General features: G+C 45.1%; 1 protein-coding gene across 4 annotated transcripts in view; it reads left to right on the forward strand.

The window, feature by feature from the left end:
- The window catches only part of LOC112862429 (ADP-ribosylation factor 2), a 44,573-nt gene continuing 23,275 nt past the window's right edge, over positions 1–21,298 (forward strand). For 2 of the 4 annotated variants that reach the window (XM_086687597.1, XM_086687598.1), the window contains exons 1-5: positions 1–140; positions 2,695–2,861; positions 9,929–10,039; positions 15,887–16,011; positions 17,931–18,112. In XM_086687597.1, coding sequence (XP_086543723.1) covers positions 2,714–2,861; positions 9,929–10,039; positions 15,887–16,011; positions 17,931–18,092 — 546 coding nt within the window. In that variant the 5' untranslated portion in view covers positions 1–140; positions 2,695–2,713 and the 3' untranslated portion in view covers positions 18,093–18,112. Of the gene's footprint in view, positions 141–2,694; positions 2,862–9,928; positions 10,040–15,886; positions 16,012–17,930; positions 19,741–21,298 lie in introns of those variants that run through there. The other 2 variants (XM_025925733.2, XM_086687599.1) reach the window with 2 other exon arrangements.

Below are 21,298 nucleotides of genomic sequence, written 5' to 3' on the forward strand. Positions count from 1 at the left end.
CTCATTGGTACGAAAGCTCCAAGAGGCGATGGATGATTGGTTGGCTGCCGTTCCCGCCCCCGCGCCAGTCGCCATTTTGCAGAGGGGAGCCGAAATCCGAAAGGCAGTGGTGTGGGTAACGGTGCCCTGTGCGGCGGCAGGTAAGTGCGGCTGGGTAGAAGGGGCGGCAGCATTCAAGGCCTGGCTGGATTTCCGCACCGTCAGCGGCCAGGAAACCAGAGAACAGCGGTTGGCCTGCGGAAAGGGGTCGGGCTCCCTGTCCCTTTTCCACCTTCTGTAGGGCCAGCGCTGCGGGTACCCGGGGGAAGCTTGGCGCGTCCACCGTGACCCTCCGCTCTCCCGAGGGCAGGCAGGTTGAGAGGGAGCGGCCTGGCGGACGGGCAGAAAAGGCATTCTGGGTTCTTCCCGGGGACCCGGAGCCCGTGCCTGCCCGCCGCGCACGCCCATTTGCTCCCCTCCCCCGCCCCCTTCTCGTTCGCGCCCAGAGGGTCTCGCCGCTGTTCCTCCTTGATGGATAGTTGGTGCTTGTGGCAGGGAAGGGTGAACGTGCTAAAGAGGCGCCGGGATCGGGGATATTTTTCCCCAGAGGGTTTCCAGAAACGCAGCGGGATTTGGGAGCCTCTGGCAGATGAGGAGGGAGAAGAGGGAAAGAGAAGCAGGAGGGAAAACCTAGGTGGTGTACCGTGTGTGGTTGGGAGGGGGAACGGAGCACGAGTATTTGGCTCCAAGGACGTGTAAGTGGGAAGTACCTCCCCACTCCACTCCCAGCACGTTCCTTACAGTTTTTCTCATCTATGCGGTTTGCGTTTTTTTCGGAAACAAAGACAAGGCGTCTCTAGTTTTGTCGCCCAATAAGATTTTGACTGCTGCAATGCCCTGGACGTTTGTATACTTTACATACAAACTATCTATGAATGATAAAAGCATTCATCGTTCTTTGGTTGTAGCAGTTCATCTTTACTTCATTTATGTACGGGATAAATGCTTCTTTTCTCTGATGGCGGAACAGAATGGTGTATGCTTGGACATCATACGTGTTAGGCTACTGTGGGAAACCGTTGAATTTCATTCGTGAGGCCTCTGGAATTTGGTGACCTCCCCTCTGAGGTCACTAGGATCCAGATGAATGAGATTGGCAGTCCTTACTGCATTTTCTCTCTGCTCTGCCAGGGAGTAAAGTTTTTCTTTGTTTAGCAGTTTAACTGGAAAATCATAGTCTTTATAACAAGGATTTTTTGGGGGGGGGGTGGGTGGGAGAATCTTTGTAGACTTTGAGGAGCTTGGTTCGAGATTCAGACACAGTACTATTTTAAGTCTTTAGAATGTCAAGTTTACACTTCATAGGCTGATGTGTTAAAAGACTGTAAATTCCTGCAAAGCTAGTCTGTCTTTACTATTGCCTTTCTTTATATAGAATCTATCATGCACTCTCCTAAAAAATAAAATATTGAACATGTATGCTGTTAGATATCAATAGTAGTGATTACCTTTTGGGAGGTAAAGATTGGGATTGAGGAACAAGGAGCTCTGGTTCACTGGTAATCATCTTTTTATGATTGGTTCCTGACATTTCATTGAACTGTATGGTTAGCGTGTGTGTTTTTATCTGTGTGTAAATTATATTTCAACAAAAAGTAAAAAAAAAAATTGGTTGGGAGGCAGGTGATGTCAACACTGGATGCTATGGGATCTCCTCAACTCTTTGCCCAATTTCTCTATTAGCAGTGCGGTGTCTCAATGCCCTATTTCCTCCCCTCTGAAAATTTTGTAGGTTCTTTTCTGGATATTGATACTGATTGCTAGCCAAAGGCAACTACTAAATTTCTAAGAGATACTGATACTTAACCTGCCTTAAGGACTTTGCTTCACATCCAGTAAAATACACTGGTTCTGGGGCACCTGGGTGGCTCAGTCGGTGAAGCGTCCGACTTCGGCTCGGGTCATGATCTCACGATCTGTGAGTTCGAGCCCCGCCTCAGGCTCTGTGCTGACAGCTCAGAGCCTGGAGCCTGCTTCGGATTCTGTGTCTCCCCCTCTCTCTGCCCCTCCCCTGCTCATGCTCTGTCTCTCTCTGTCTCAAAAATAAATAAAAACATTAAAAAAAAATACACTGGTTCTGTCCTTCATTAGTTCTCATTTCAAGTGAGTGTAGATGTATATGTTGTGGCATGGCTTCCATACTTAGGGTGACCAAAGCCTGCTGCCATAGTGGTATCATTGACTGTGTTTCCATTATCCCACTTGGGTGCTGCAATGAAAAAAGAGAATTTTGTGGCAAGACATCAAAAAGCTTAGTTGAATTTCCCTTTGAAAATTAGTTACGCTACTCTTTTTTTTTTTTAATTTTTTTTATCGTTTATTTATTTTTGAGACAGAGAGAGACAGAGCATGAACGGGGAGGGGCAGAGAGAGAAGGAGACAGAATCGGAAGCAGGCTCCAGGCTCTGAGCCATCAGCACAGAGCCCGACGCGGGGCTCGAACTCACGGACCGCGAGATCGTGACCCGGGCTGAAGTCAGACGCTTAATCGACTGAGCCACCCAGGCGCCCCAATACGCTACTCTTTAATGGCCAAATTATACTTAAAATTGTTTACATTTTACTAGGAGCCACCTCTGACACAGACTTGTATTTTATGTATGGCGTTTCTATATCTCTGCAAAGAACAGTTACTTAATTTGCCTTTCTTTTCAGGTAACAGAATTCAGTCACAATGGGGAACGTTTTTGAAAAACTGTTTAAAAGTCTATTTGGGAAAAAAGAGATGCGGATTCTTATGGTGGGCTTGGATGCGGCTGGAAAAACCACCATCTTGTATAAATTGAAACTGGGAGAGATTGTGACTACCATCCCTACAATAGGTATGTTCAGGACCTGTGACAAGACCAATTTACAACTTAGTATGTTGTACTTTCGCATGCTTTTTTGTTATTGAATGCTTTTTTTTTAAGTTTATTCATTTTGAGAGAAACAGTGTGAGTGGGGGAGGGGCAGAGAGAGCGGGACAGAGAGAATCCCAAGCAGGCTCCATACTCTTAGTACAGAGCCTGATGTGGGGCTTGAACCCACGAACTGTGAGATCATGACCTGAGCTGAAGTCAGATGCTTAACCGACTGAGCCACCCAGGCATCCCTATTACTAAATACTTTTTTTGAAAATTTTGTCTGCCCCAAGAGCATAAACTTTTTGAGGCCAAAACTAGGTGGTATAGAATTTCTTAGTTGTTCCTTGGCATCTCTAGGACATTGCTAGGTTTACAGGGCATTCAAATGAACACATTTTGGTTTAAGCACACTTAACCCTATCTGCTTGGCAAAAAAAGGAAAAAGATAATGATTAAAACAGGGAGGACAGGGGCACCTGGCTGGCTTGGTTGGTAGAGCTTGGGACTCTTGATCTTGGGTATTGTGAGTTTGAGCCTCATGTTGGATGTGGAGATCACATAAAGATAAAATCTTAACGTTTATTTATTTATTAAAAAAAATTTTTTTAACGTTTATTTTTGAGAGACAGAGCACGAGCAGGGAAAGGGGCAGAGAGAGAGAGACAGAGAGACAGACAGACAGACACACAGAATCTGAAGCAGGCTCCAGGCTCCAACCTGTCGGCACAGAGCAGGATGCGGGGCTTGAACTCACGAACTGTGAGATCATTACCTGAGCCGAAGTTGGATACTTAACCTACTGAGCCACCCAGGTGCCCCTATGTTGATTTATTTTTGAAGGAGAGAGAGACAGCGTGAGCAGGGGAAGGTCAGAGAAAGAGGGAGACACAGATTCCATAGCAGGCTCCTTGGGACTCTTGATCTTGGGTGTTGGGAATTTGACCCTCATGTCCCACGTGGAGATCACTGAAAGATAAAATCTTAAAACAAACAAACAAACCGGGAGGGCAGGTATGTCCTCTCTTCCACTCAGTGTGTGTCCCAGCCTCAGCCTGAGATGGGAGCTGGCAATTACTGTTGCCTCTTCCGTCAGACTTCCTTCCAGCTGGCCTTTCTAAGGGGAAGCATGTCCGCAGGAAGTATGCTTCTAGGTTTAAAGACGCAGTGTGATTTTCTTCACTCTGGCTCAAACCAGTTGCTTGAGTTGGTGTCCAGCTGAAGAATCTGATTTATTCCAATGCTGGAGGACGACATGGCAGTGTAGTTATCCCTGCACCCCGGCACTGTGTTTCGTGGGCCATTTAGGGATTTTGCAAAGGCAGGTTTGACAGGACTTGATCTCTGCCTTATGAACTGCCTCTAGATCCAAACTCCCATGTAAGCATAGGCTCCCCAGGATGATGTGTGAAGTCAGTAGCATTCTGAATGTTGGATTAGTCACAGGAACCAAAGGATCGACTTCCAACTTGGGCAATGGTTTCAGAGATTGCAACACTTGGAGAAGGAGGAAACCAGATGGACAAAACGTTCATACCCACAATTAAAAAAAAATGTCATCAGTCCCAAATGAAAATAGCAGAATTGTGTGGTTTTCTCCAGTTATAAAAATAATTCATGCCTCCATGATACCAGACCTACAGCAAAACATAAACAAGTGTTAAAAACACTGTACCATGAAGATTTTGGTGAAGGGGCATCTGGGTGGCTCAGTCGTCGACTAAGTGTCCGATTCTTGATTTTGGCTCAGGTCATGATCTCGTGTTTTGTGAGGGTTCTTGAGATCGAGCCCCGTGTTGGGCTCTGTCTGCACTGACTGCATGAAGCGTGCTTGAGATTCTTTCTCTCCCTGTCTCTCTGCCCCTTCCTTGTTCTCTCTCTGTCTCAAAATAAATAAACCTAAAACAAAAAAAAGATTTTGGTAAATATTTTTGTAAAATCATACGTGTGCTGTTTTCCACCTCACTCTGCATTAGACAGTATATTTGGATCTCTCTTGTTATTTCCTCCCTGTGGAATGCTTTCCCGCTTTCTTCCTTAGCCTCCTCCCCCTTTATGTAGCTAATGCCAGCTCATTCTTTTGGTCTTAGTTTACACATTATTTCTCAGGGACACCTCTCCTGATACCCTGGACTGGTTTTCCCCTGGTAAAAGTTTCCATAGTAACTTGAACTTCTTAGTGACTCTCAACACATTTGTCATTGCTTGCTCACTTGTCTTCCTTCCAACAGTGTGTGTGTGTAAGATAAGGGCAGGAGCCAGGTCTGTCTTTTTCACCACTGTTCCCAAGCCCCTAGCAAAATGCTTGGCACATAGTCGTCCAGTAACTATTTTTAAGTTTACTTATTTTTGAGATAATTTTTAAAGTTTATTTTACATATTTTGAGAGAGAACACACAGAAGGGGCAGAGAGAGAGGGAGAGGGAATCCCAAGCAGGCTCCATGCTATTAGCACAAAGCCAGATGCTGGCTCGATTTCATGACCTGAGTGGAAATCAAGAGCCTGACACTTAACTGACTGAGCCACACACACACCCCATAAATATATATATACATATATATATATATATATGTATATATATATTTAAGTTTATTTATTTATTTTGAGAGAGAGAGAGAGAGAGAGCACATGCATGCGCACACATGAGCCAGCCGGGGGGCAGGGAGGGTCAGAGAGATTGAATCCCAACCAGTCTCCGCGTTGAGAGTCCAGCGTGGGGCTCGAACTCAGGAACCATGAAATCGTGGCCTGAGCCAAAAATCAAGTCAAGAGTGGGGCACTTATCTGACTGAGCCACTCAGGCACCCCTGTCCAGTAAATGTTTGGTGAATGAATTGGATACCAACCTTGTGGTAGATCATTAAACTAATGGCCCCCAATGCATCATTCCTCTCTGTATCCACGCCCATATGCAGTTCCCTTCTACTGTGATGCTCAGCTTGGCCACAGGCTTGCTTTGGCTTAGGGAGCATCAACAAATGTAATTCAAGCAAAGGTGAAGTTAGTGCTTTTGCCCTGGGGCTTGCACTTTTGGAACACTGCCACCTTCAGAAGAGGAAGCCCAATGTTCCTTGAGAATGAAAAGACTACCTGGAGAGAGAGAAGCCTGGCCCAGCCCCCAGGGGATTCCTTGGCTGAATGTACTACAGGGGGAAACCCAGGCAACCCACAGAATTGGTGGTGGTGATGGAGGGAATCATTATTCTAAGTCACTAAGTTTGGGGGCTTACCTAACGACTGATACAGATGAACATCGCATTTTAATAACTGGATAGTATTCCATTGTAGCTATATTTTAATGAATTTCCATTGATGGTTGTTCTTTGTAAGTGATGCTGAAGTAAGCATCTTTAACATTTTTGCAAAGTTTTCTCCTTGCAGTAATTTCTGGGGGAGGGATTGCTATGTTAAAACCAATGTACATTTAGGGGGGGCTGGCTGGCTCAGTCGGTGGAGCATGTGACTCTTGATCTTGGAGTTGTGAGTTTGAGCCCCGCATTGGGCGTAGAGTTTACTTAAAAACAACGTACATTTAATATGGGTACACACTCACCAAAAAGGTTGTGTCAGCAGCTACTAAAAAGTGTTAATTTCTCCAGGGAATTTGCCGATCTGATAGAGAAAAAAACACTGATTTTTTATTGGGATTTCTTCTATTGTAAGTGAATATATTCAAACATCAGTGGGTCTTTTGTATTTGCTCTTCTATGACTTGATTTTAATATGGTTCTAGGGTTTTTTTCTTTTTGTTGGCATGTTTGTATGTCTCTTAACGATTTGAAGAAGGACATTATGGGTCAGGAACAAGTCTTGTCCCATGCTGGTTTTCCAGTTGATGGTCTTTCAACCTCATTTTTTCTGTGTTTTGCCATACAGAATTTTAGGTAGCCAAATTTACCAATTTTTTTCTTTTTTTAGGTTTGGTATCATTTTTAGAAAGGGCTTCCTCACTCTGGGGTCATAAAAGTATTCACCAATATTTTCTACTGCTAATAATAATGCATTATTATTTTTTTTGCATTATTTTTATTTCATTTTTAAAAGCATTGAAATATTTACTTGAAGTTTATTTTTCTGTTACAAGTAAGTTAGGGATTTAGTTATATTTATTTATATTTTGTTTTTTTTTTAATTATTTATTTTTGAGAGAGAGAGAGACAGAGTGTGAGCTGGGGAAGGGGCAGAGAGAGGGAGACACAGACTCTGAAGCAGTCTGCAGGCTCTGAGCCGTCAGCAGAGCCCGAAGCGAGGCTCGAACTCACAAGCTGCGAGGTCATGACCTGAGCCGAAGTCGGCCGCTTAACCAACTGAGCCACCCAGGTGCCCCTAGTTATATTTTTCAAATGAGAAGGCCAGTGCTGTCCAGTAGAACATTCTGCAGTGATGGAAGTGTTCTGTGACCACTGTCCAGGTTGATAGCCATAGCCGCAAGTGGCTCTTGAGCACTTGAAATGTGGCTAGTGCGATTGAGGAGCCCACGTTTTTAATTTCAATTAAATCCAGACAGTCACATGTGTATAGGACATGTGCAGGGATAGACAGCTCTCCACCATTTATTGGATAGTGTTTCCACACTGATTTTAAATGCCTTCTTTGTCATATATTAAGTTTTCATGGGTGTGTGTGTCCTTCTGGACAACCCCTTGTTATTTGAACTTCATTATTTCAAGTATTATTAAGGTTTGATAATATCTTTAAAAATTTTTTTTTGTTTATTTATTTTGAGACACACACACACACACACACACACACGCACACACAGTGTGAGCTGGGGAGGGGTAGAGACGGGGGTGGAGAGAGAGAGAGAGAGAGACAGAGAATGAGAATCCCAAGCAGGCTCCGCACCATTAGTGCAGAGCCTCATGCGGGGCTCAAACTCACGAAACCGTGAGATCATGACTTGAGCCAGAGCCGAGAGTCAGACACTTAACCGACTGAGCCACTTAGGCACCCCTAATATCTTAAAAGTAATTTGTTACCTGTTTTCAGAGAGTTCTTGGTTATGCTTACTTATTTTTCCAGATTACATTTAAGATCGTTTTGCTAAGTTTCCTATCCCACTTCCTTTCCCTCTTCGCTTTAGAATGGCATTGAAATTATACATTTATTTAGCAAGAATTGAGATTTCTGCAATGTAGTGAGAGCCCCTCGCGAAAACCAGGCTTGACTCAAAGTGAGATTTAGAAAGTGAGCAGTCCCAGGTTGGGGTAGGCCTCGACAGTCATGTTTGGGATTTGGGTGTGGGAAGCCAAAGAGAGATTATTTTTCCCCCCTTATTTTAAATATTTAAATCAAGCATGAATGTGTAGGGAAGTGATATGACCACATGTGTTTTGATAGTTTTGATTAGAAAATGGTAGTGGACAGAGAGGAAGAGTGGCTGCTGCTAGATTAGTTAGGTTGCTTCAATAATTGAGGCAAGAAATGACAGTTTCAGGGGTTAGGATGACTATCAGATATTTAGGAGGTTGGACAGATAAGATTTGATAATGAGAATTTTTTTTTTATTAAAAATTTTTACTTATTTTTGACAGTGAGAGAGGGACAGAGTGTGAGTGGGGGATGGGCAGAGAGAGCGAGGGATGGAGACACAGAATCCAAAGCAGGCTCCAGGCTCTGAGCTGTCAGCACAGAGCCCGACCCGGGGCTCGAACTCGTGAACCGCAAGATCATGACCTGAGCCGAAGTCGGACACTTAACCGACTGAGCCACCCAGGTGCCCCCCATAATGAGAATTTTAGGGGTGAGAGAGTTGAAAGTGTCAGTGATGCCTTCCAGATTTCCAGCTTGTGGGATGAAGGGGTGCAGGGGTAGCTAGGAGAGGAGCAGGTTAGAGGGGTGGGGATCTTAAGTTCAGTTTTGACGTACTCCCTTACCGGAGCCTTTGAGACATTTAACCAAAGATGTTGGATAGAAGGTTGGATTATGGACCTGAAGCTCAGGAGATCTGGGTTCAGATCATGTAAATTTGAGAGTCATTAGCACAAAAATGGTGATACAGCCCCAGGAGGGAAGGAGATTACCTCTGGGGATGTGGAAAGAAGAGAATGGATGGGGCAGTACAGAGTCCTAGGAAGTCCATCATCTAAGGATCAATTAAACGTGGTTGAGCTCACTAAGTAGACCGAGAAGGTTCAGCCATAGAATTAGAAGGAGAATGGGAAACCAGGGAAGAGTTTCAAGGAGGGAGTGAGCAGTAGTGTCAGATGCGAAGTCAAATTACCTAAGAACCAAAGAGCATCTGTTGGATTTATTAACATGCCGATCGATCACTACTTGCCTCGGCAACGCCAGGTCTGTAACATGGTGGGCAGAACCAAGGTTTTCTAGGGTACAAGGTGACACAGTAGGTGCAGTGAATGTAACTATTCTTGGAGAAGTTTGGCTTTAACAGGGAAAATAGAGGGTGGTAGCAGTTCAAGATGTGGAGTCAAGGAAGGGCTTTTTTTGAAAGATGTGAAGATTTAAGCGTGCTAAGAAGAACAGGGTGGGGATTTCAGGGGGGGGGGGGGGGGGAGAGCAGCCCAAGGTCTGGCGGTATGAGTGGTTAGAACTGACATTGGATAGTGGCCCTCTTCTGTTGTTCCAAGGAGGGAAGCAAAGGGTGGGGAAAGGTGTAGGTAGGTTTCTACATTGTTTGGTGGGAGGTGAAAGTCGTCCCATTAGTGGCTTCTGTTTGCTCTGAAGTGCACTGTAAGATCTGCTGAGAGAAAAGAAGGGGATGTGTGAGGTTTGAGTCTGGAGAGAGTAGAGAAGGTGATGAGTGAAAGAGCGAGCTAACATACTCGGTTTTGTAAGCCATAGATCTTTTTTTCTTTTTCAAGTAAGCTCTAGGCTCAGAGTAGGGCTTGAACACACTATCCTGAGATCAAGCGTTGCATGCCGTATCCACTGAGCCAGCCCAGCGCCCCTGTAAGCTATAGATCTTTGACTAGCAAGTTGCTTTGTAAATTAAAAGTACTGTCCAAATGTTAGCTGAAATACATGGGAATCGTTCAGCCAACAGAAGTCTTCATTAACAGTTTTCTCCGTCTTCCCAATTTAGGTTTCAATGTGGAAACGGTAGAATATAAAAATATCAGCTTCACAGTCTGGGATGTTGGTGGCCAGGACAAAATCAGACCTTTGTGGCGACATTATTTCCAGAACACCCAAGGTAAAGGTTATCCAGTCTGTGGTCTTGGAACCATTTGTATTAAATGCGTCTAAAGTTGGATGCTCGTGGCAAAACCTTGTGCTCTGCTCTGTTTGGACTGTCAGTCGTTCCTTTTCTTCCGATGACCCACTTACACTTCCTGGGGAGGTTTCTTTTCGGAAAATGGTCCCTGCCTTTCTAAAAAAGGTGCTTGGGCATTAATGCCCTACCTAGAAAACTTCTCTTAATCCAGATTCGTTAAACAAGGGCTATCCTGATGAATTTTGTCTTTTGGTTCATTGAGAATTGTATGTATGTTAGATGAAGTACCAGTATTTGAAGAATTTGGATTCAGTAAGCTCTTTTAAACCTGTTGAGAATATCTAAGAATCATGCCTCTGGAGAGAAAGAAATGAACAGGCGTGGCTGGAACCCCAGATGCCAGCATCTTGTGTGGCCACAGTCCCTCCCTGTTGCCCTGCTATTCTAGAGGTGCAGGAATCGACATGCATATCCAGATCCTTGCCTTGTTTCCTTATCACTGGTTTCTTAGAAGTTGGGGTTCTAATGGGTCCACACCCATCATCAATCTCTTTGAGGTTTTTTCCATGGATTTTGTGTTGGATAAATGCTACCTTCTAGAATGTTGCCTGTCAAGATATCCATAAACTGTTCACATAGCTGTTTACACCCTGATTCTCATGTAGAATCATAACCAGATGGCATCTTCACGCTCGCTTTAGAACTTATTTGGAGTCTTAATTTTGCAGATTCTACTACTGGTGGTGTTTTCATTGCATGTGGTTCATAGTAAAGGCCTGTATTTGTCGGTCTTGTCACACCCAGTGCCCAAGCCTGCTGGCCCTTTATGTTTTAGATCATTGTTGTAGCACTTCACTTCATTTGCAGCTATTTTCTCAGCCTTTAAATTAAATTGTATATTTTTTTCTTAAAATGCTGTGTGTGTGTGTGCATGTAAACATATATATGTGTGTATGTATACACACACACATTTGTTGTTGTTGTTAGTGGAAACTTCAAAAGATATAAGGAGGAGAGGATGCAGAATGAACCCCCCTTGTACTCATTGCCCAGCTTCAACAGTTTACTAGCATTTTGCCCAGAGTATGTTCTAGCAAAGCCCAGACGTGATACCATTTGCTCATGTATCCTTCAGTTTTCATTTCAAACCGATAAAGCCTTTTTTTCTGAACACAATCTCCATGCCATTATCACACCCCCAAAATTAGTATTAATTCTTTAATGACAAGTACCCAGTCCATATTCAAGTTTCTCCAGGTGGGTCAGATATGTCCTTTCTACGTTTGATTTGTTTGCATTGGGAACCAAAGTTCACACATTGCGTTTCATGGTTATGTCCCTTTAGTCTCTTACTCTAAAACAGATCTTCTCCCCACCTCTTTTTTTCCTGTGTCATTTTTTGTTAGATGTTTATCCTGCATTTTGGATTTGGCTGATTATTGTAGTGTTACTTAATTTGTCTATGGATATCTTGTAAAATGGTAGTTCTAGAGGTTTGGTTACATTCTGGTTCATATTGGCGGCAAGAATACTTCAGAAGTGGTGCTAAGTACTTCCTGTTGTATCACATCTTAACTTAACACAGGCCTGGTTGTCCCACTTTTAGTGATGCTAAATGGATTCAGATGGTTTCAGCATACTTCTCCCAAAATAAAGTTGCCTTTCACTTAGTGATTCTAGCGTTCGTGGAAGACTGCTAGATCTGTTATTAGAGTTACAGAATGGTGATTTTTCTAGATCGTGTCATTTCAGTTGTATTTGTTAGCTGAAATCCTTCTAAACAGAGAACTCCCATCAAATATTTGGTTTCTCTGAAATATAGTTTATATAAGAAAGGCAGAAAAAGTGCTTAATTCTTTACCTTTACTGATCTTCAGAGAACGAACTTGATAACCTAGCAACTTCCATGATGACTGTTAGATTTTTACATCTCTGTTTCAATCCGCTGCAGACAATATACCTTCTGATACTCAAGAGTGTTCATTTATCTTGGGTTGGTACTTGCCATAATGGCCAGACGGATGCAATTCCTCATTAGTCAATAAATCTAGAAAGCGTGGGTCTGAACCACAGCTCTGCTATGAAACCTTGGGAAGGTTAAGTAATCTTTTCTCAGTTTCCTTATCTATAAAATGGAGGTACCACCTCCTGTGTTGGATCATTTGGCTTGAATGAGATTGATTTTGTAAAATGCTTTGTTCGTTGGTTAGATGGTAGTAGGCTAGGAGCCTGTATTAGTCTGGCTTCTCCAGAGGAAACAGAACCAATAGGATGGATGGAAATATATGTATATATATATATATATATATATATATATATATATATATATATATATATATATATATGTATATAGATATATATGTGTATATATATATATCTATATGTATATATGTATATAGATATATATATGTATATAGATATATATATGTATATATATATATTTATCTCAGGTTTATTATAAGGAACTGGCTCACGTGGTTACAAAGGCTGAGCAGTCCCAGGATTTGCATTTGGCAAGCAGGAGAACCAGGGTAGCTGATGCTGGAAGTTCCAGTCCAGAGCCAGAAGTCCTGGAGGCCAGTTCCAGGATGGCCAGGCAGGGACTTCTCTCACTCTTTTCTTTTCTTCAGGCCTTCAGTGGACTGGAGAGGCCCACCCCCGTGGGGAAAGGCAGTCTGCTGTACTCAGTCTGCTGATTCAAATGTCATTAACCTCATCCAGAAACCCCCTCCCAGACACACCCAGAGAAACGTTTGACCACATGTCTGGGCACCCCGTTGGCCAGTCAAGTTGACTCGTAAATTACCCCATCACAGAGCCCAAATTGTGAGAGGTTTTACTTCCTCATTCTCTGGCAGGATTCCTTTTGCCTGCCTGATTCAGTGCTGTCACCTTCAGTCACCAAGTTGAAATGCCTTTTTGTTTTCAATCTTCTATTCTTAACAAGTCCAGTTTAATTGAACTCCAGCGACTGTTGCTTTGATGGCAGGCACCTGGCTGTGTTCTAGAACCTTGCGGTGCATAATTTAGACTGCTCATGAGATTAGCAAATGGGGAGTGTTTGAAGAATGGATTTGCTGTCTGTGGTGGGTCCAGGCATCTCAGTTCTGAGTGGCCTTGGATGCTGCCTCTTTTTCTTCTGCCAGCTCCTCAAAGGTCAGGCTGTCTTTTATTATTTAAATTTTCTTCATCAGTATGTTGAGTATGACAGACTAAATGATAGCTTTTAGCTCTCCATTAAGACATTTGACTGTCTTCACTAGGCTTCGCTTGTATAGATTGGAATTTGAATAGTTATGTGATTTCTTAGTTGATTATATTACATTGAGTGCATAAAATGGTCCGTTAGTTCTCACGTGGACAGATTTTTCTCTTTTTTTTTTTTTAAGGTTTTTCTCCTTGATTGTAGGTGTAGTAATTTTAATTTGTTAAATGGCCATACATTTATATGGTTCAAATTTCCAAAAGAAATAAAAGTGTATAATGAAATGCCACTGTCTCCTTCCTGTCTCCTAACCACCCAGTTCTCCCTCCGTAGACCAGCACTTCTATTTTTTTGCACATCTGTCCAAAGATATTTCTGCATGTCAGCTCAGACAGAGCCCAATGCCGAGCTCGAACTCACTCATGGACCGTGAGATCATGACCTGAGCCAAAGTCGGATGCTTAACCCACCGAGCCACCCAGGTGCCCCAGCCTCCCGGCCTTTTAAAACAAATTGTAGTGTACCATTCATGTGTAAAATGATCTTTTCTAGGTTCTCCCCGTTCAAAAGTAGAGTCAGTCTGATGCTAGATTCTTTTGTTTCTCAGATCAGGATTTATGTGAAAGCAGTATAAAGTGGGCCCTGATATTTATAAACCTTTGTTTCTATCAGGAATGGCGAAGGGATTCTACGTCTGCTCCTACCTACCCTGTCAGCTCTGCTTTGGAGACTAAGGATCTCCTCGAATTTCTGGATAACCTTGTTTGCTTAGTTATGATCAGAGACCTGGTTATACTATTGGTAGAATATTGCATCTTTGGGAGAAGTTTTGGATGTTCTGCTTTGTTTTAATCTGATGTGATATAACAGACGGGACTTTGGCTCGGGTGCAGCACCCGAGCACCCCGAAGCCGTGGGAGCTCCTGTCTGAGGAGTGGGCCACCCCAGAGCAGCTGGCCAGGCAGCTGTCGGGTGGGCCTGGGAAGCAGGAGGAAAGGGGCAGAGGGCCAGCGCCGGTTCTCCCTCCTGACATCGCTGTGAAATCCGTGTTGGAGGCAGCCAAGAAGTTATCCTCTCACGCTACACTTCTGCTACCGGGAAGGTCCCTTTGGCAGTGTCCCCATAAGCTGTGGCTGAAGCGGGGCACAAATCTCCCCAGCGACAAGGAGGCCTCCCGAGGCAGCCCGTTGCGTCTTCAGTTTTGTTGACTCTTTGTTGATGTCCTGTAGTTTGTACCCACTGATCTTCAGGGTACTTACAGAGCTGTATAAAACCGGTTGAACCTCTCTTTATGGCATGAACTCTTAGATATTTGAAGACAGCTGTCAGTCCCCCAGTGAGTCTTTTCTCGAGATAAAATATCCCCGGTTATGTCAGTTCTTTTTCGTCTGACATCGTCTCTAGTTCCTCTGCCTTCCTAGTCTTTCTTTGAATCCTTCCAGTGCGCCTGCGTTGTAGAGCGTGGGGTCCTGCAGCGACCATGTAATCTTCACAGGATGTTCTGACTGACACACGATAGAGAAGGCTTTTTATCGCCCATACCCTAGAAACTGAGCTGCTGACACTGCTCTCGATACAGCCTGAGAGCAAACTAGTTCTGGCAGCCACTTCACGTTTTTGTCGCACGGAGGGCTTATTGTCAGCTAGCCACCAAGTTCTTACTATCATTATGTACTTTACCATACACGGATGGCTGCGAAGACGGTCTTCCCCATTCTCTATTTGGGCATGAGTAGGATTCCCCAGGGAATCATCTTGGCCCAGTGCTTCCTCCAGCCAACGTAGCAGCAACCAGGTGTGTGCAGGTTTCTACCACCTTTGCTTCCACACAGTGTGGTGGTATCTTTCTTCGACCTGTCTCTTGCTTCCTGGGGATCCCCTGATGCTCTCTCTAGTGTGGGATCCTGCAAAGATTTACCGACACCAGCTACCTGGAGTTGGGCCAAACTTCACAGGTTAGAGGCACAAGACTCCCTCACTGCAGACACCAGCTGTAAATGGGGTCCCCAGACCACCCTCACTTCTCATTGGCTGGCTGCAAATTCAGCAGTTCCCACGACCCCCTCAGGTTCGGTAATTCATCAGAATGACTCACAGGACTCAGGAAAGCGAGATACTTAGAATTACAGTTTTGTTATAGCACAGGGATACAAATGAACCAGCCAAAGGGAGAGACACATAGGGCGAGGTCTGGGAGTTACCAGACACAAAGCTTCCATGGTCCTTTGCACACGGAGAAAACACTGCATTACCTCTGGCACGCTGATGTGTAACATCATTCGAGTCTTGCCAACCTGGGATGCTTCTCTGAACTTTGACGTCCTTTGTTCTTATTGGGACTTCATTATGTAGGCATGATGTAGAAGCAAGGTGATAAAGCATGAACCTTAACCTTTTCTCTCTATATTCTTGTTTCTGTTAATCTGGTGAAGGCCTGTGATGCTTCTGAAAAGGTAGGTGGGTTGAGTGTGCAGCAGGCTTCCTGACTGGAGATTAGATGTCCTTCCTTATGGATTGCTTTCGGTGAAACCATACACATAAGTAGGGAGAAGCTGTAAGGACGTATAAACAGTTCCCCTTTCCAGGTTCAGATTACCAACATGCTTGTGATTTCTTTCCAGGTCTGATTTTCGTGGTTGACAGTAATGACAGAGAGCGGGTCAATGAGGCCCGAGAAGAACTAACCAGAATGTTGGCAGAAGATGAGCTCAGAGATGCAGTTTTATTGGTGTTTGTAAATAAACAGGTATGTTGTTGGCTTTCTGAATACCGGGGCTGAAATTTCTGCCAGATGTTCACTTAAAAATATGGATACTTAAATTAGATATCTGCCTTCCTCTTTCTCTAGTCTCTACTGTAACCTTCCCACCTTACTCCCCACCTCTCTCTCTCTCTCTTTTTTTTAAAGTAAGCTCTAGGCCCAACATGGGGCTTGAACTCACAACCCCGAGACAGCCAGGCGCCCCCTATGCACCTCCTTTTTAGCTTATGTCTTCTATTCATTCATGCAACAAATATTAATTGAGCATCTACTAAGATCCAGGCATTGTTTTAGGTATTGGTGTTGTAGCAGTGAGCAGCAAGACTGACAAAAATCCCTGTGTTCATGGAGTTTGCATTCTAGCACAAGCAGAGTCAGTCGGTAAATAATATGTAATGTGTCTGCTGGAAGTGTGGAGGATAGATGTGGGGAAGGGCCAGGATTCCTCCATCATAAGATGACATTTGAGAAGAAGACCTGAAGGCCAGCAGGAAGGGAGCCATGTGGGGCCAAAAATAGCAAGGCAGCCAATACAGCTGGAACAGAGCGGGCGGGGGCGGTGAGGGAGGAGATGGTTGCATCATAGGGGGCCTATCTTCCAGGAGGAGAAGGGTCTTCTACATAAATGTAATGGAAAGCAGTAAAGGAAGAGTGGGAGGAGGGCCAAGTGTAGAGCCGTCCCACCTCGGGACTCAAAGCCGAACTAAGCTTGGAAAAGAAGGTAGAGTTGTGGAACGTACCAGCCCGAGATAACCTCAGTCGATTGTGGTGTGTTTCCATCCACTTTCTCCTCCATGAACACATTCGTTATGTGACTGAGCTCACGCTCTTCTGACTGGGTTGCATCCTGTGTGTCACTTTTTCTCTTGCCATCCAGCTCTTTGTAATCATGATTTTAAATGGTGGCTGGTTCATCACTCAGTGATTACCCTACCGCTGGGTTCGATGCCAGTCCAGAATTTCACTAGTGAGCACAATAGACTTTCAAAAAGAAAATGACACTTGTTCTTTTTAATTATAAAAACAGAACATGCCCGTGGTAAAAACATGCCAGCGGTTCAGAATACCAAGTGAAATGTTCTAGCCTCACTCTTCAGGGTAAAACATTGTTGAATTTCTTCTTTTCCCAGAGTTACAACGTTCTATGCCTGTGTAAACAGTTATGTGGTCGTATTCATATTTACATTCTGGAGATCAGCTTTTTTACTTAGCATATCTTTGATGTCATTCCATGTCACTATATCCAGATCCATATCGATATGTTTAGATCTACATTACGTGGCAGGCATAGTTGTAGGAACTTGAAATATATCAGAGAACAAGCTTGTAAACAAGCTTGGGTTCTAGTGAGAGGAGACGGATGATAAGTAATCCACGTACCAAATAAGTAAGTTTTATAATGTAGCAACATATGGTGACTTCGGCATTTGAAAAGATTAAGCAGGACAATTAGGGAGGGGTCCTGGGGGCTCAGGTCACGAAGGCCTTGCAGACCATCACAAGGACGCTGGCTCTCCCCCTGAGAGAGATGGAGCTGTTGTCGGGTTTTGAAAGAATGGTTCGCTCTTCCCCTGACTGCTGGGTTGAGAGCAGACTTGAGGGGAACAAGTGCAGAAGCAAGGGGACCAATTAGGAAAGTTCTTTCAGTGCTCCAGGGTAGAGGTCATGGTGCTGGCATCGGGAGGGTATCTGTGGAGGTGCTGAGGAGGGGTCAGATTCTGCATCTGTTTTGATGGTACAACCAGTGGTGGTACCCAGTGTGGAGTTGAGAGGTCAGAGAGAGCGAGAGATTAAGGGTCAGCTGAGCTCAGACTGTGGGGTGGGGTAGGTTTGGGGAGAAGAAAGTAGTATTTTGTTATATAAATGCATCGTTAAAAACTGACTTTCGGGTTTTCTTTTTCAAGGATCTTCCGAATGCTATGAACGCAGCGGAGATAACAGACAAGCTCGGCTTACATTCCCTCCGCCAGAGAAACTGGTACATTCAGGCCACTTGTGCCACCAGTGGAGATGGGCTTTACGAAGGCCTGGACTGGCTCTCCAACCAGCTCAAAAACCAGAAGTGATCGGAAGCGATCCCTTCCCCGTGCGTTGTGGCAAAGTCAGCTGGCCTCTTCTGTGTGCGTGCGTGCGTGCGAGGAGCTGAGTGTGGGTGTGTGGCTGGGAGCGGGAGCAGCTTTCTCACACTGTGCCTTATACATGCTGTAAGAAAACCAGTCTTACGTTTGAAGAAAAACCAGTGTTACATGTGAAATGCTACCTTCCACTTGAGTAGCTCCGGCGCTCAGCCTGGCCGCCGGTGGAGGGCCCCCGGGGGCTTCCTGGTGCGCGCTCGCCAGAGCCGTCTCCACAGCGGGCAGGAGGCGGGGAGCTGGCTGGGGGCTGAGTGGAGCTGGCAGAGCCGGGGCTGGCGTCTCCGCACAGCTCGAGTCCCCTTAGACGCTGGTGTTCTTTTGTAAGCAGGAAGGGCCCGTCCTTCTTGCCCATCACTGCCAGAGCTAGCAACTCACTTGTCAGTGCTTTAAAGCAAAAGATCCTCAAGAGGAAAAAGGCACTTGCTTCCTGCGGGTTTGAAGTTCAGATCTGAACTTTCCCCTTAAGTTATTTTCTTCCTGGTGTAATGTGCTTCATTTAAAGGAACTCGAGGTCTTTTTCATTAGAGTGTCAAGTCTGCATAACACTAGAAAATTTTCCAGTCCTTCCCTCATGCTAGTTCCTTCCCGTTTGCCTCTTATTTGCCCGATGGAGACCATGTGGGGTAAGTAACCCAGCGGGAGGCCGAGGTTCTTGGCCACAGGGTCCTGCGGAGGGGCAGGCGTGTGTCCCTGCGTCTGTCTCCCCTTCTCAGGTTTCAGGCTCCCGAGGCTGCTGCTCCCACTTCTCTGTCCCGTGCTAATGTTCTGTGCTCAAAGCGGGAGGTTCACTCCTGTGATGGAATCGTCGCCAAGTTCATGATCTCCCTTCAACTTTCGGTTTTGGTCTGTTTCTGTTCCCAGAACCACACACCTGTGAGTTCTGCGAGTGAGAGAGGGTTGAGAGCTTCCTTTGGGGTCGAGATGAAATTCCCGGCCACCCCTGTGACTGCCCCTGAGTCGGTGCTCACTTTTGATATGAAAATGTCTCCTCCGGACCGCTCTCTGCGGCGCCCGCTCCCCCTCCCGGATGGCAATAATGTCCTACGTGGAAACGTGCTTTATGTGGTCCTCAGAATGTTCATGAAAATGGCCTGGAGGTGAGCTTGGTTTCACGTGGTAGTCTAGAGCTCGTTTGGCCAGACAGCTGTTGACCGGATGTGTACCTGAGCACTTCCACTACGTGACCCTTGAGAAGTCCTTTTTCAAAAAAGCTTCTTATTCAAATTACAGAGGAGGGGAATGTAAGGTGAACTGGAACTAAAGTAATCCTTGTTTATTGATAATAATGAAGTCGATACTCCCAGGAAGAGATTTCCTGCCACGATCAACGTGGGGTGTGATGTTTTTCTGTAAGATGTTGACCCTAAAGACTGTTCATTGCAATACTGGCATCCAAGTCCCGATTTGGTTTTTAACCCTGGAACAGTTCCTGAGAGATTTAAGTTGTGCGCCTCAAATGGGCAGGGACTGTGTCCTCTACTTTTGTATTTGTGCTTAGTACGTTGTACCTAGTACAGTGCTAGGCCTCGTTTAACAATTGTCGGTCGGTTGGACAATAAAGAACTTGCTTTGGAAGGAGGAGAGGACAGCCACGTGCTTCTGTATGTGTCGTCGAACTACTTTAAGATCCCTTTTCCCTCCGTCTTAGCAGACTTCCTATTGAACATTCCCAGGGTACTTGTGCAAAAGACGACCCCGGAGGTGCTGTCCTGGGCCTTTGTGCCTCTAGCAGTATCCTCACTGATCGCATCCGTGACACTTTCAAACTATGGGCTTTCCCTATGGTCTGGAGCTGGTGAGTGGGGGTGAGCAGGGCCACTTCAGTGTAGTCACTTTGAACAAAGACTTGGGTCCCTGAAAGCCATGTTGATATCCCAGTTATGTCCCTTACTGGCTGCTGGCCTCTGGCCATTTACTCTTAGCTTCTGTATCTCTTGAGCCTCCATTTGCTTACCTGTTTTCCTTTCTCTTTCTTTTCTTTGTCTGTCTTTCTTTCTTTCTTTCTTTCTTTCTTTCTTTCTATGCTTATTTATTTTTGAGAGAGAGAGAGAGGCAGAGTACAAGTGGGGTAGGGGCAGAGAGAGAGGGAGACACAGAATCGGAGCTGTCAGCACAGAGTCTGACGCCAAACTTGAACCCACGAACCGTGAGATCATGACCCGAGCCGAAGTCGGACGCTTAACCGACTGAGCCACCCAGGGGCCCCTTTTTTCCTTAACTGTTAAATGGGAATGATGATACTTACCCAGTACGGTTGTGCGGATTCAGTGTCTCAGACCTTTGTATACCTTGCTCTGGTGTTTCCCGGGGAGTATCTTCATGTCTAAGTGTGAACAACAGTGCTGGTGGCCACAAACCGATGAGCGTTATTTGTAGGAGAAGGGAAGTGGGATCGTGTGTGGGGGCTGTATAAATCTCTCTCTTGCTCTCTTTACCTTCTATTCCTGCTGGATGCTTGGTCCTTTTCTAACCATGGAGAATGTTCACGAGACCAGCTGGGGTCCTTGATTACCAAGCATGTTGCTGTGTCCTATCCTCACCTGTTTCTCTTCCGTTTTTTGGTTCATTCTGTGGTTTTTAGTATATGCAACCACAACGACTGATTTTAGACAAGCCCCCCAAAGAAACTCTGGATCCAGTAGCATCCACTCCCCATTCCTCCCTTCCCCCAGGCCTGTGGCAACCACTAATCTATTTTCTGTTTCTTTGGATTTGCCTGTTCCGGGCAGGTGAGGGGCCTGGGGCTGGTGGGTGCTTTAGGAATTGCTGAGGTGCTGTTGGCCTGACCACAGCATCCGTCCAGAGACATAGATCTGAGGCACAGATGAGGCAGAACCCCAGGGGAAGGACTGCCCCATAGGAACCATGGAATGTGTTATCTTGAGAGGGAATGGAATGCTACCAATAATTATGCGGGACACAGAGCAAAAAATGGGTTGTGTGGTCACCCTATGGAATGGTAAGGGCTCTGAACCTTGAATCCAAGTCTGAGGCTGAAATTAAAGCTCTGCCCACTTCCTGGCTGGATTTGGTTGGGCTACTCAGCCAATGACCCTGCATTTCCTTACCTAGAAGCCTGACCTCTGGGATACAGCTCTGTGTGGATACCAAGAATATGGGGTAATATGGGGGTTCTG

The sequence above is a fragment of the Puma concolor genome, chromosome E1 (assembly GCF_028749965.1).
Source record: "Puma concolor isolate L17-30 chromosome E1, mPumCon1.1.hap2, whole genome shotgun sequence".
In the NCBI taxonomy this organism is placed as follows: domain Eukaryota; kingdom Metazoa; phylum Chordata; class Mammalia; order Carnivora; family Felidae; genus Puma; species Puma concolor.